Here is a 14445-nt window from a genome sequence, read left to right on the forward strand (position 1 = left end):
AAATATCGTTAACACCATACGATGGTAACATCATTCTCCTTTACTGTGCAACTTGTTTTTGGCATATCGGACATAATAAATTAATCATTTGTTGCTCTTTTATTTATTCGTTGAGAAGTCATTAGGGAAAAAAATTACTGGTTGGGCTCTCTATAGCAAACACAATTGTATAATTAATTACAGGCATAAACGTATCGTCTAGATTCTTTTGGATCTCTTCAGGGATCTAAATGATAAAAATATTGAAAATTAATGTACATTATTTAATTACACAAAATGTGATACAACGATAAAAAGATGTATGCAATTATATAAATTTTTTATCTTCTTTGAAAACAATGGAGGTACAAATAGTTAATGGACCATAATGTTTTGCCTTGAGAGAAAAATGTCTACTGAAATATTTACAATCGAAGATTATTATTCAAAATTACTAATTGTACTAAGCAAATTTTTATTTCATTCTTTTTACCTCTTAATTAAGGGCATCTTCAGAAATGAGTAATATTGTATTATATATAAGAACACATAGTCTGAGAATATATAATATAATGTAAAAGAGAAGATTCCAATATTAGTGACAATAATTATAATTATATAATAGAAAAATGTACACAGCTATGTTCTTTTATTCCCTTTTGTTATATGTTTTTTACGTTATCTTTTACCTCTATTATTACTTTCGTATATATTTTCTTTCCTTGGTTCTGCACACGTTTTCTTATACCTCGGTTTAAAATACGTACCGTTATAGAAACCAGTACTCCAAGTTATTATTTACCATTGTACATCTGATTTCATACGTCTTCTTGTACCATGTATTGCTTCAATCACGTTACAAATGCTTCGACTGGCAAACACTGGTTCTGTCAGTGTACATTTTACCTATAATACTTAATTTATAGATATATTGAAAAATAATTGTAATTTTTGCCTTTAATCTAATTCTTGTGTAAGTATTCTCAACCAATAAAATTCATTAATAATTATCGTTTAATGTAACTTTCTACTCCTGCTCAGTTAACATCGTATTCACAAAAAGAAAGAACATAACAACAATTAAGGGAAATCAAACGACTGACACATTTTAAAGAATAATAACCTACTTTTATCGGCTAATAAATTTATAAATTGTCTCTACATCGCAACGATTTTTGGTATTGATACCAAGGCATATTTAAATAATAACATTTAACGCATATTGAAATAATAGCGTTTAATAAACCGTGTAACAACTTTAATCACATGTTCAACGAAACCACCTATACATGTCTACCATACGCATGCAGTTTATTTTGTTATATATCGATCGGACAGTATTCTGCATCAACGAGAATACTTTTATAATGTTGTGATAACCAGCAGCTATTTTTTCATCGACAGCATCATCGTAAAATACGACATGCACGTTTTAGACAGCTTAAAATTAAAGCGCATTTGTTATTAAATACTATTCACAATCTATAATGAATTATTTACGGCTACATTCGTATTGTTACATACCATTCCGAAATTTTCTATATTCATTTCGTATAATCCACCCGCGGTCAATGCACATGGTTTGTTGCTCCTCATTTGCATTATGCGAAGTATTTTTTGCATTTTTATCGGTGTACAGTACCAGCTGGATGCGTATCTATTACAAAATCCACGAAAGGTTACTCTCGAATCGATTTTATCGAGATAAAAAGCATTTTCGCTTCCCTGTATCGCGTTCATGTTGAAAACATACATTATGGTAGTTAATTCTAAACTATGATCCACGAGAACTTGTCCAGGTAGACTGAGGATGAATAAATGAAATTTCTGAGCAAGGAAGAAAACACCATGTCTGAAAGCTTGAGTAGGTTCGTTCAAATGTATAACGGTCTGATAAACAAAATGTGCCTCTGTTTAACGGATCCTTAAAGAAAGAAACGTTGTCGCGCTAAATTTCTCTTACTTGAAAAGCTGTGATGCTAATACCCATCATGTTGAGTCCCATCTGAATTAAGTAATTATTTCGGTTTATTTCATCCAAGAACTTGAAGAATCTCGAAACAGAATAAAATAACGAATTAGTCGTATTATGTAAAGTATTCGAAAGGATTTACGTTCTAATTTGATATTATTTAATTGTTACGAACCTGATGGCCTCTTTGTGGGCTATCACACACTGTCTGATTTCTTCGTATCCATCGTCCATTAGGAAATATTTATTTCTTTTAGTCGCATCGTTATTTTCCGTTGCTTTCTTAACCTTATATCTGTATTTATCAGAATTACTCGAATAAACAAGCGTGATGTTTATTTCTACGAAAGTAACGGATATGAAAATTGATGAACTATATGCCGAATGCAGTTGTTACGCATTTGAAATTGCTTCGTATTCGATTTGTTCCTGAACATTCACAATTCGTGGAAATGCAACGACGTTACACATAATAATGTCCGACGCGAACAATCTTTCAAGAAATTTAAATATTTTTCAGAGTATGTCGCGCGAAGCGAGCTATTTCTATTTCTTTCAGGATTATTAACAACGCTGAAATGTTTTGTTCGTAATTAGATTTGATGCATTGGAGAAACATTTTAGCCTATTTTATCGAGTTAAAGATTTATGAGAAGAAAATTTCAAATGTAACAGGGCCATTTTTTGAAAGAAAATGCCTTTTGATCTTCTTTGTACTTCTTTTTCCACTTGAAATTGCAGAATGCACAGTGTGCATCGCTATAATGAATCGTGATTGTGACTATGTAGCTCATTGTGCAATGTTTCAAATTTTACGGATATATTTACCCGCATACGGTGAACATTCCAGAAGCGTGATGAGTTATGATCATGTACAAAGAATCTACGGTGACTATAACTACTACTACAATAACTGAAGAGAAAGCCAAATGAAGATACATGATATAAAAATAGTCCTGGTTGTCCACAAAATAATAAACTTTCAGTATTTGGTTCCGTTTTCGAGATACATTTAGCGGTACAATAATATCCAACACGGGGTTGAACAACGGAAGTGATGTAAATAATGCCACAGCCGATAATAAGCATACTGAAAAGCATACGTATAATTGGTCTGTAATTATAAGTACACGAAATACAGCGTGTTAATACAAACATGGACCCTTTTTTCGGGATAGATTTCTCGTACCAATATAAATCAAAAAGTGAGATATCATTTTACAATCGAAGAGAGATTTCTTATAACGAGACACAAATATCGACTTATAACGAGACAATATTGTACTCGTATATATACGAGTATACAATAACTTGTATTTTCACGCAAAATTAAGGTTGTAAACATATTTCAACGCGTGATGTTATTTTACGCGACATTGATATATGGGTACACATATGTTGACTAATCTTCCTTATTTCAGTGTACTTAATAAACCTTAAATATAGTTAAATTTTATGCAAATAAACTTTTTCCCTATTTTATTCGATAAAGAAGTTAAATTAAATTCTATTCGTTGCATACTTGAATTACACTTTCTTTGATTAAAACAGTATTAAAGCTATGCACTGAAAATTATTGTAACGATACATTTCTATTAATTTTCATTCATTCGTCTTTATTAATTTTATTTATACTGGCACGGACCAATAATTGATTTCAAAGAAAGAGCCTATATTCTTGTACCCGCATTGTACATTCTTCAAATTTTATCACACGAAAATATTCAAATTGGATACTTATTGAAAATTACGACAAAATACTTACTTCTGTACATTTGCGCAATTTTACTTCCTTTTCCGGTGATTACATCTAGGTAATGCACTTCGTTATGGAGCTTCAATATTTCCCATTCTTCCTTCACGGTGTTAAATATTTCTCTGAACTATAATATTGTGGATATCTATGATTCTGTACATTTAATAATTGCTCCTTTCGCAATAGAAATTTTACATACATTCGCTCTGTTGAACTGGAGGCTTAATAATTTGATAAAACTGTCAACAGCTGCAATTAAATGTGGTAGACACTCGATGATTCCATCCCAATCCTTGGCTCTTATCGATCTATGTATCTCGAATAACTATCAAATTCCATGTTGCGATTGTGTAACAATATCGTCTGATTATTTACTTTCATACATAGGATTTGTTAATTTTACAATGTTCTTATTTGATGTTTTATGGCAGCATATATTAACGAATTAACGTCTTCTACTTACCGTTGGTATTATCATGCTACTGATAATACTTATCAACACAACTAGCTTTATTTTATTATTAAGTTTTGTTTGAGATGGATACTGTCCCAAAAATATCAAGTACTTCCTAAGCGATTGGTAGTAAGGAATATCGAATACACTGTTTTCTAGTTTCTCGTCTTTCTGAAGCACTGAATGGTTAAAACTTAATTGAAGAATATACTGTACAAGCCACAGTATAGTATCGGTAAAGTATCATGTTATAGTAAAAGTATACTAGCTCATTGGTTACAAAAGAAAATCATTTACGTTCTTCTTGGTTAGAATAAGATTTCTCTTTTTAAATTTCGAAGTGTCCAATGGTAATAGCGGTTCTAACGATCTGCATAACGGAAAAGTTTTTCGCCAATCTGGTCTGTCAACAACACGAAAGTGAATTTTTTTTACATTTAACTGTGAGAGAATAGTGACGTTAAGTCAATCGATTGTTCGCCCTTCAATTTTGAACGCTTGGTGTCGTTGCGTGAAGTGCAAAAGCGAAGTAAATACAGGATTTTCACGTCACGGCCGATAGCAGACACGTTTCTGACAGTCAAATCGTGTTATTCATTTATTTATAAGTCCAACTCCGAACGACGAAACGTACAATTTGTGAAATGTCACATCGTATTTGCGTGGAGTCGATGACAGAGATGTAGATGCGTTCATAAATTAAATGAGGCGTGAAGAAGCATGGATTTATGGTCGCAAAAAGGAACAAACATAGTAGAGGAACAAGCGAATAAACAACGGTAACGTTTTTTCTATTGACCACCGGCAAGTATTGTATTCAGAGAAGGATTCAAGTTACGGTGTGTCTCTCCAATGTTCTTGTTTAATCAGCACGAAGCTTCCTGTTTCCATAATCGAAAAGATTCAGATTTTATCCACTAATGAAGCGCAAAATGCTTATATTTGTCATTATATATTCACGAGAGTATAATCAATGAGTAAGATTGGCAAGATTTTTCTCATGAAAATTAGTCCAAATATGGTACGACTCGAAATACTTGTAATTATATTCTTCCCTGTATTATTCTTTCTTCTCTTGCATTGTTAAGGGCAATTTTCCTAAGAAATAACAGACCCATTTGTCGTAAAAGACCACAGCGTGCTTTGTTTTCTTAACCTTAAAACGTCCTTCCATTCTACTATAAACTCAGAGCTTTTGAATCAAAAATGTTCTAAATCTATGGATCCCATTTCTAACTTTGCAATACAATGAGAGAATTAAGGAAATAGAAGAGTATCCAGTACCACCTGTTTCATAATCGTAATAGACTTAATTATAGAAAAATGATATATTATGAAGACGCAATGGGTCGAAAAAGATCCAAGAAACGAAACCATTAAGGTTCACGAAACAGTTACGTCTCCAGTTTCACTTTGTCGATATAATTTATCTACCAAGCCCTCGAGGACCAACTCTATTCAATGTTATTCGAGATTCTATTTTGAAGATGCATTTTCGAACACGAAAACGGATCGCATATCGTAATTTCATAGCAACATTGGAAACGCAACTGATAAATATAATGTTATTGTACCACATATATGTATACTTTCAACTATTTATCCTATGTTCATAGCGCGGTTCAACTTTAAACTTATTCAAAGCTTATTCAAATACAAATTTTTATCGTTCGATAGAATTTGATAAATACTTATTTAAATAATTGTTCGATCGAATATGTGTCACGAATAAATCAATATAGATGGCTTTATTTGTCGTAAAATGTTTGCATATCTCTATTTCGAAGTCAAATTGAAATTTTGTGAATCTGTTTGGCATGTAACTGACAATAACAATAGTCGTTCCATTTCCCTAAAATTTTATATAAAATTATAGCACCTAGTACCGCCATCTTGTCCATTTTATATCCATATATTACATAGTATAGCGAGTGGATTTTCTTCATTGACATTCCCAAATTGCACTATTTCGTAATTTAAGTTCTGAACAATAATGCAGGGAAAACTCCGTAACAATTAACAGAATAAACATTGTCAAATAACGTTACTATAAAATATTCATTTTGTAATTATATTTTTTATTACATTCTTGTCGTCGAGCAAGAACCTAGACATATGTCCACACTTATGAAACATTATGACACGATGTGCACTCTGTCGATGGACAAATTCTTCAATCTTTTTGGGACACAATTTTAAAAAAAAGGAAAAATGACTGACATCAAAATGGAGCATTTAATCTCCACATTGATCTACATCAACACCATCTCGTAGAAAACGTGAAAACTTTCCGATCAACGTGATACATGTATTAACAGATTTGTCAATGTTCACCCTTAGCGTCTACCATATTTTCATTCGGCGATGTTCATTTAGGTAGAAAGATTCGTTTGTTCCTGACCACGATGCAATTGTACGAAATTGATTAAAATGAAACAAATCTCACCGGCAAAATTCATTCTTCCCATATTGATACATTCAATGTCCACGTGAATCGTTTCAAAGCGAGACCGTGGAACGAAAGAAATGTTCCGCGATGATGCGAACAGTGCAGTTTACTTTCCTCAAGGTACGTAGCTTGTGAACGAAACTTTCGTAGAGGTATTCTGTTCAGAGTTCTTGAGAAAACTATTGACCACGTTTCGGACGGAGACGTTTTTCTTTACAATTTCAAACGTCTTTGTTGATGAACGAATATTGAATTGAAATATTCATCGACGAAAAGTCACGCGCCAATTTCCAAGATCTTGATGCGAACGCAAATTGGTAACGATTATGTTTGAAATATTAAGGATATTCCGTACATTTTCGATTTGTGAGAACAAGGGACTGAGGTTCGCGAAACCGGTCATTTTCTCATCCGTTTCGTATTTGTCGTAATTTAAAAACGGTTCTGTAATGTATACCTGTCGGTTGAATAGATCGATGCACGGTTATAGTTAATAGTCGAAGAGGACGAAAAGCGAGAGAGGGGGGGACAGATGTGGATTACACTGTCAGCTGAATGGTAAATGTCGTACATGCATTTTAGAATTCTAAAAGGACTGACGGTACAATACGGACTAGTATTACAGTTGCCGCTAAATCAATTGGCCGGTCAGGGCCATAGAGAGGTGCTTGCTATATCGCTTGGCTAGTACGCCATTGTGTCTCTCGTCTCTTCGCTTTGTCCGATTGTCTGCTTCAACCCTTTCAGACTTGGAATTTAGACATGTCCTGTGGTCGGGTTTCGTTGACTGAAAATTCTTTTCTGGAACAGTTTTGGACAAATTAAAACTCCACGGTGCACAGTGTACTGTTTCATAAGTATACATGTGAACACAATGAAAATGCGTGAATATAAATTATACGTGAAAAAATTATCGCGTCCAAGGGATTACGAAAATGTGACAAGTTGAACATTGAAAATTTTCTTTCAAAACAGATATGTAATTTAATCAAATGTTTACTCGTTACCTAAAAGTTCTGTATCAAACTGCAAACATTCTAGATTTTGTTAAAAAAATTTTATTCGTGTAAAGGTTACGGTCGATCACCTACAGCTACTCTGCCTGAATAGATGGAAGATACATCTAATGATTAAATCATCTGAAATGAAAAAATAAGAAAATTCGTTAAGCGTACGAATTTTTATTATTTTACGTGTCTTGTGTATTGGTTGTAAATGAAACATTGAATTTTTTACCATACATCTTTGCATTCTTTTGACCATAAAGCAGAAAGTTTCTCGAAAAAAAATCCAACTTTTTAATAACAATTATTATATTTATAGCTTAAAGTGTGTACTTTTAGGTAATGAGTTACCGTGTCGTGAGTTCTTAAAATAAATAGGAAAATATGAATAATAAAATATAAAAAAGTAGTAAGTCGTGTCACTTTTTCAAATATGGAAGTGAGCTGCACTGATTTTACATGAAAAGATTGTTTGAGAATGATTAACAAGGAGTGTAAATAGGGTGTATACATCGAGAAGCAACGAAATTCAGTAACAGTGAGCCTTTGCCAGAGATTGGTAGAATTTTATTCGAAAAATAGATGACAAATAAACACGATGTGCAGAAATTTATTCGTGACGTTTATTTGATTGGATCGTTATTCGAATACGTTATTATTCGTTCAATACGAAATGTAATTTCAGTCTGTAAATAAAGTTCTAATTTTGATTCGATAAGTAACGGATAAAATGTTATGTGTGTTGTATTCGTTACTCAGAACTTTCATTTTGTATAAGAATTTTATTCATCTCTGGTTTTCACTTATCTGTATAGTCAATAGCCGTAAATCGAAAGGTACGCGCACAGAATTAAATCTTCCAATGAGAAGTTTTATTGTTTTATTTTTCACCGCGTCCTTTTGAGAGTGTTGCCAATGAATTCGAGATATATTTCCGATCGAAATGAGTCCAAAATTAGTTTTTCATTACGTATGTTTGGTACGCGTATTTGCAATATTCAGAAATGATTCCAATAACGTATAATTAGAAATATTCTCTGTTTGGACTTATTTTGATCGGGGAAACCTCATTAAACGAAAGGCAGTACAAGTGGTCTGACAACGACATAACGAATGTTATACAAATTTAAATTTTCATTAGTGGATCAAATTCAATACAGTGCACATGTCGAATCGTTCACGGTTGTTGTCATTTAAATTCACATGGGCGGAGGGTTGAGTAAAAATGAGGAAGTAAAAGTTGTAGACCCTATAGATGTAATATTTTTGGTAAAATAATTCGTACAACTATCCTTGATGCTACTCCACTACTCAATGGTAAAATGGAGACAGTTTTGGTCTTGCAGATACCAATAGAATTACACCAACTCTGAACAACTATAGTAGGATTGAAATCAATCAACCGTACAAGGCTACCAAAGATATCCCTTCGTACTGTTAGGCTTTTACTCAGCTTTACGTTTTGCTTCTTCGTAAAACCATACCGTTTCTGTCTCCCGAATAGAGTGGCAAGCTGACGTGACTCACAGTCGAGTAAATGGCATTTAGCCGCCAATTGAATTTGATCCGACCTTATCTACAAACGATTCTAAACGACCAAAGTCGTAACAATCACTCTATGTTCTTAAATTACACGTCACAGATTGCACACTTACACTGTACGTTCTTTCTATCTCAAACTTCTACGATCTTCGAATCACTTATAAGTGATAAACCACTTGTTAGAAAACATTCGAATACAATGATCCTTCAAAGTCAAAGGTGAGTTTTCCAACAAGAAAGCCCAGCTCGCAAAATAAAAACAACTCAGAAATAGTTTTGGAACCATGCCTCAAAGTTCATTCCAACTAAGCACTGGTTCTTTGGTAGCTCAGATTTGAATCCACTTAATTATGAATTGTGGTCAGGGCTGAAGAATATGGTTTGTGAAACTTCTTATAAGGATTTGAGTAGCCAAATGAATACCTTGACAAAGGCAACTTCTGAAATCGTGAATCTGTATCTATTGTAAATTCAGATTATAATATACAGTTTATTATAATATGCAAGGATCTTGCGTATCCAGTCGTACAATGAATTGTAAATACAAGAATATAAAGTTAAAATATATAAAGAAATGTAGAGTAATACAACTTAGTATGCGCCACGACAGTATTGTGTGTTCTTTTGGAACTGAAAAACGCAAAGGAAAATGGCCAAACTTTTGACATACAATGACAGTCCTTAAAACTAACGTCAGCCATTGGCTAACGACGTCTGACACGTCTGAACATCATCGTTGTATTCGTTCCAACAGTATCACTGCGCAAAGTGATTAGTTTAAGTAATAAACTAAGTGTTTACTTAAGTTTAAGTGATTAGTTTCGTATCCATTTATAAATTTTATGAAAATAAAATTTGTTTTTACCATTCGAAGTTCGATCAAACGTTATTTGAATAAAAAAGAGTACGAACTCGTTCATCGTTTCTCCATGGGGAAAAAATAACGATTATTGTAATAGGCATTTGTTTAGAATGTAGGTAACGTGGAAGAACTCGCACTTCTACTCGTACTGGTCGAACTGTATCCTTAAAAATCATCTACTTACAATTTAGTTGGACTTCGATCATTCCATTGGAGAAATGTGACATTGATCGTTTTCCAACGAATCCAACATTTTTCTGAACTGCGGCCACTTTTCTTTCTTATTAAACTATAATCCGATATAGTTCTTTCTAAACTCTAACGCACAATGTTAAAATCTCCATCTTTGGTTCGTCCTTGGACTCTTCAATTGTTTCGCAACAATCGCTTATTAGACGCTCGAGATTCGTGGTATATTTTAAGTAGTTTAAAATAAAATCAGTTACAACACAATGACAATGGCAAATTGCTATCTATCTTTGTACGATAAAACTTGTAAACGTTAGTTTTAATATAAACAAAATATATAATACTATTATTCTTAGTAGACATAAAATATGAAATTTTCCTCAGTCTTATTATCAATCGTCTCTTAACATCCATACTCCTCTTGTATTTTGTATCTTGTTTGTTAATGGTCTGATTTGTTCAACAAACTGAAAGAAAATCTCTTTCGACGTCCTATACAAGGATTTGCATCTTTTATCATCTTTTTACACCTCCTTAGCAACAACAAACACTGTTTATCATTTTTAACAAAAGGATGTATCCATCGTTTCCCCCATTTTACCGTTGTTTTTCTTCTGTAAAAATATATAACAAGCATGCATCGTCATCTTCTCTTGAAATTTTCTTACCAACTGATTTGAAATTTAAACAAAGCGAATGTCTTTGAGCTAGAGACACTTACTTCGGTCGCGTTTATGACTCGACGATAGTAACCTAAATCAAGATAGAAACGGAACTGAAACCCTGCTCAGATTGACAGACGATTGTCGGTGAACTGTCCGAGAACATTGTCTGTCAACACTCTGGGAAATCGCTTGACAGTGTTTACACATCCTGCAGACGATGTCACACGACTACATCTAGGACATTGTTTGCAAACTATTGGCGGACATTTCCTTGCATGCCCTACGTCTTGCAATTGAAAATTCAATAAACCCTGTTGAACCCTACGAGACAGTATCGTCGAAGATGTCGAACAATATCTCAGTACGTTTCTCTTGACGAGGTTGTTGCTGCGGTTGGCATATATGTATTTTTATTACGCTTGCGACAAAAAAGGAGAAAACGATTATGGATACGTATATTTTTAGAAAAACGTCATCAACATTGAGAAAATCACCTCCTGGAATGTAATTTTGATGCTCCTGGATTTTGGAATTTCGTTAGAATGTCTAAAAGTGATTTTGAAATTTGATTAAAGACTGTTAGCCCATTGATAAAGAAGTACGATACTAATTTTCGTACAATAATTTCTGCTTCCGTAAGATTGGCTATCGAAACAGTTAATGTCAGAAATTGTACCAGAAACATGCTGCAAGTTCTTATTAATATTTTGAAGAATTTTGTTCAGGTAAGGAGAAAACTAAATATTTTGTTAGTAAATTAACAAATAAATAAACATTGGTTTATCTATAGATATTTGGTGGTTATAGAAGTGTATTAGAAGTGAAATTATCCTTATACTTGAGAGAACGAGTTTATTAATATGAATTCCTGTATTATCAATTCGAATATTCTGAATTTAATAACGACGATTGGGGTGTACTAGCGGTAATTTGTGTTCGAGACGTTGTATGTGTTTGAGGTGTTCTATGTGTTATATGTGGTTGTTCTTAGCTGTATACTCTACTTGCTCTATGTGATATTGTGCGACAGTAATTTCCGTTTGGCACCTTCCGCTATTTCGCAGCTTTGCGACACCGCGTGCTCCGTATGCGAAGAAATTGTCTCTCTTGGAAGCTACTACAGTTAATTTCTTTAAACATTCCGCAGTTTCCACTTCTATGCTCGTTTTTGTCCTCTTCCTGTTTTTCTTATCGTTCGTAGATTGGCAGAATCACGTGTGTCAATATTGTACAGTAACAATATCGATGCTCCTTATTTTGTAAAACTAAAGTAAAGTAGATTTATAAAAAATAAACTTATTAATAATACACGAGTATTTACTTAAGTATTTCGATCCGCTGAACAATATGGATCATCATCGATGGTACGGCTTCCTCTGGAGTTGACTTTTTTCACCGGAAACAACGAAGTTTCCTATACGAAACACGATAATCTTTCAACGATCGTCCACTTTTAATATTCGCTACTTTTTTGCTACTTGTTCTCTGCGAAATTGACTGCATAATTTGTTTATCTTTTCGTCCATTTCTTTGATGTTCCATTCATATTTTTCTGACAGAAACATCATTGCGTCATATCTTTTTAAACATCGGTTTTTGTATTCTTCGCGAGTAACCTTCCATAAACATTTATTTATTTGTGAGTCTTCAATAATTAACAATGTTTCCTCGTTCGTCTACATATTGACAATTGTATAACGAGAAGATTATTCCCCGTGAAGAGCTTGAAATGCACTCTGATAAACATTGACTTCAGCTCTTACTCGTGGGAAAGTCTCTTGTCTTCCATCGCAACGAAAAACGAAACACAAGTCACCATTTATCCGTACACTTTTTTCGTTGTTCTATTTCGTTCTTCTCTACCTGGAAATTGTCTATAATAATCTATGCTAAACTGTTGATCAACTGCATCAGGGCACACGGACAGATCCCCGGACAGTTCATTCTCAATCTGGACAGGACTAGGACCTAAATACAAGCCACCATTTATCCGCAGACTGCCTCCAGATTTTTGCTTTGTCCGCTATCTGTCCACGGACAATCTATTATACATACGTGAACTGTCCACGTTCAGTGTTCGCGAACAAAAATCCGTCACTCTGAACAGAATTTAACAAAGAGCATTTGAAAATAACACCCTCAGGCATTGTAAAATATTCGCTGTTTTAAAAACAGACTTTACTTAACATAAACTACGGAAAGACTCCGCTAAAGTAGTTACGAAAAGTATGAAAGCTATCAACTCGGTATATTATCTACCGAATAACATTTCTTAACTGTAGACGTTCGATTATTGTAAAAAAATGGATTACCTCGAGCCTCCTTTGCCAGTCGGCCAATTGATTCGAATAATACCGATACTACGATACTAAGATTCCAGATCGTGTTTCGAACAATTTTCAAAGTTTTCGAAGTTATCTTTTCGATGACTTGCTCGTTTTTGGAACTGCTTTTTTGGGAGACCGTTAACGGTTCGAGTTCTCGACGTATCGGCAATATTTTGTGTTTATCGTTCCTCGCGTATTTTGGGAAAGTAAATTCTATCCGACAGAAATGACAGTTCCTCCCGACAGATGGGAATTATTAAACGTTTTTGTTTGATTTTTCCAGGCTGAAGATTATATCGGATTGAAGGGAAGCTTTGACGATCATATCGGATTATTGGTGCACGGGGAAGACGGAGGACAGAAGACCGCGATACAACCGGACCCCAGAGGTTTACCGAGTTTACCACCCAACTTGGAAGCTCGTCTACCACAACTCGATCAGAGCTTGAGGATCACGCACGCCGAATGGTTACCGGTCACGAAAACCAGGTGTGTTCGCGGACTGATAAGGGCTTCTTGAATATTTATTGGCCGTAATTGTTCACACTTAATTCCGATTGACCCCTTTAATCGCTGAAAACTTGCTGCTTGCACGCAAAAAAAGGAAACTTGCACTCGTCAGGGTATTATACGTAACTTTAGTGTTGCGGATATTGCGTTACGTCGAACTTAAATTTCTTGTTTCGATCGTAAGTGTTAATTAAACGTATCCGTTGCAAGAAACGCTATATTTGCTCTCTTTTGAAATAATTACTTTATTTGAGATAATGTTATTCGATCGAAAATATATTCAACAGATCAGATTTCAGAATTTATTTGTATTCGTTCGTATTTTTAAATAAACTTATTTCTTATTTCGTTTCAAGTATTTGTTACCTTTTTGTTTAATTTTTCTATTTTTTAAATACACTGCCTGAAAAGTTAAATGATCGTCTATTTAAAGAAGTTTGGAGAGTGAAATAAATTATCGAGAATGAAAGAAATATTGTGTATATTGCACACAGTAACGTTTTATACGGTAATATTTCAAGGTAGTAAAAATAATGTCATTCGAGTAGATGGTTCGCCAATTTTTAGCGATGCATTAACGAAATCTGTGCAACTTATTTGAATAAATTGAGCGGAAAGTTAAAATTACCGACGTAAGTACGAATCTTAGAAACCTGCGGGAAAGTAGAAAAACGAGTTGCAATTTAAACGACTCGAGCCCCAAGAAAATGCTAATTCCACATAATATCAAAAATCA

General features: G+C 33.8%; 2 protein-coding genes across 9 annotated transcripts in view; one reads left to right on the forward strand and one right to left on the reverse strand.

The window, feature by feature from the left end:
- The window catches only part of LOC143148178 (uncharacterized), a 103882-nt gene that overhangs the window by 76937 nt on the left and 12500 nt on the right, over positions 1–14445 (forward strand). For all 8 annotated transcript variants that reach the window (XM_076314203.1, XM_076314205.1, XM_076314204.1 and 5 more), the window contains one exon: positions 13483–13688. In XM_076314203.1, the coding sequence (XP_076170318.1) occupies positions 13483–13688 (206 nt within the window). The remainder of the gene's footprint in view (positions 1–13482; positions 13689–14445) is intronic.
- On the reverse strand, positions 1303–5052 carry LOC143148539 (uncharacterized). The gene is made up of 12 exons (XM_076314953.1): positions 5000–5052; positions 4621–4734; positions 4459–4564; positions 4171–4371; positions 3907–4032; positions 3717–3834; positions 2780–3041; positions 2127–2324; positions 1943–2033; positions 1733–1869; positions 1504–1636; positions 1303–1419 (listed from the first exon to the last, which is right to left on the reverse strand). Exons 1-12 carry the CDS (start codon positions 5050–5052, stop codon positions 1366–1368), a joined length of 1593 nt encoding a protein of 530 aa, XP_076171068.1. The 3' UTR covers positions 1303–1365.

This window comes from Ptiloglossa arizonensis, chromosome 6, assembly GCF_051014685.1.
Source record: "Ptiloglossa arizonensis isolate GNS036 chromosome 6, iyPtiAriz1_principal, whole genome shotgun sequence".
NCBI lineage: Eukaryota > Metazoa > Arthropoda > Insecta > Hymenoptera > Colletidae > Ptiloglossa > Ptiloglossa arizonensis.

Coding starts and splice junctions, on each gene's coding strand:
- LOC143148539 (XM_076314953.1), bottom strand. CDS start 5,052: ATGGAAACAGGAAGCTTCGTGCTGATTAAACAAGAACATTGGAGAGAC. Junction 4,372..4,458: donor TTATTCTAACCAAGAAGAAC/GTAAATGATTTT, acceptor TGGCTTGTACAG/TATATTCTTCAATTAAGTTT. Junction 4,033..4,170: donor GTAGCATGATAATACCAACG/GTAAGTAGAAGA, acceptor GGAATTTGATAG/TTATTCGAGATACATAGATC.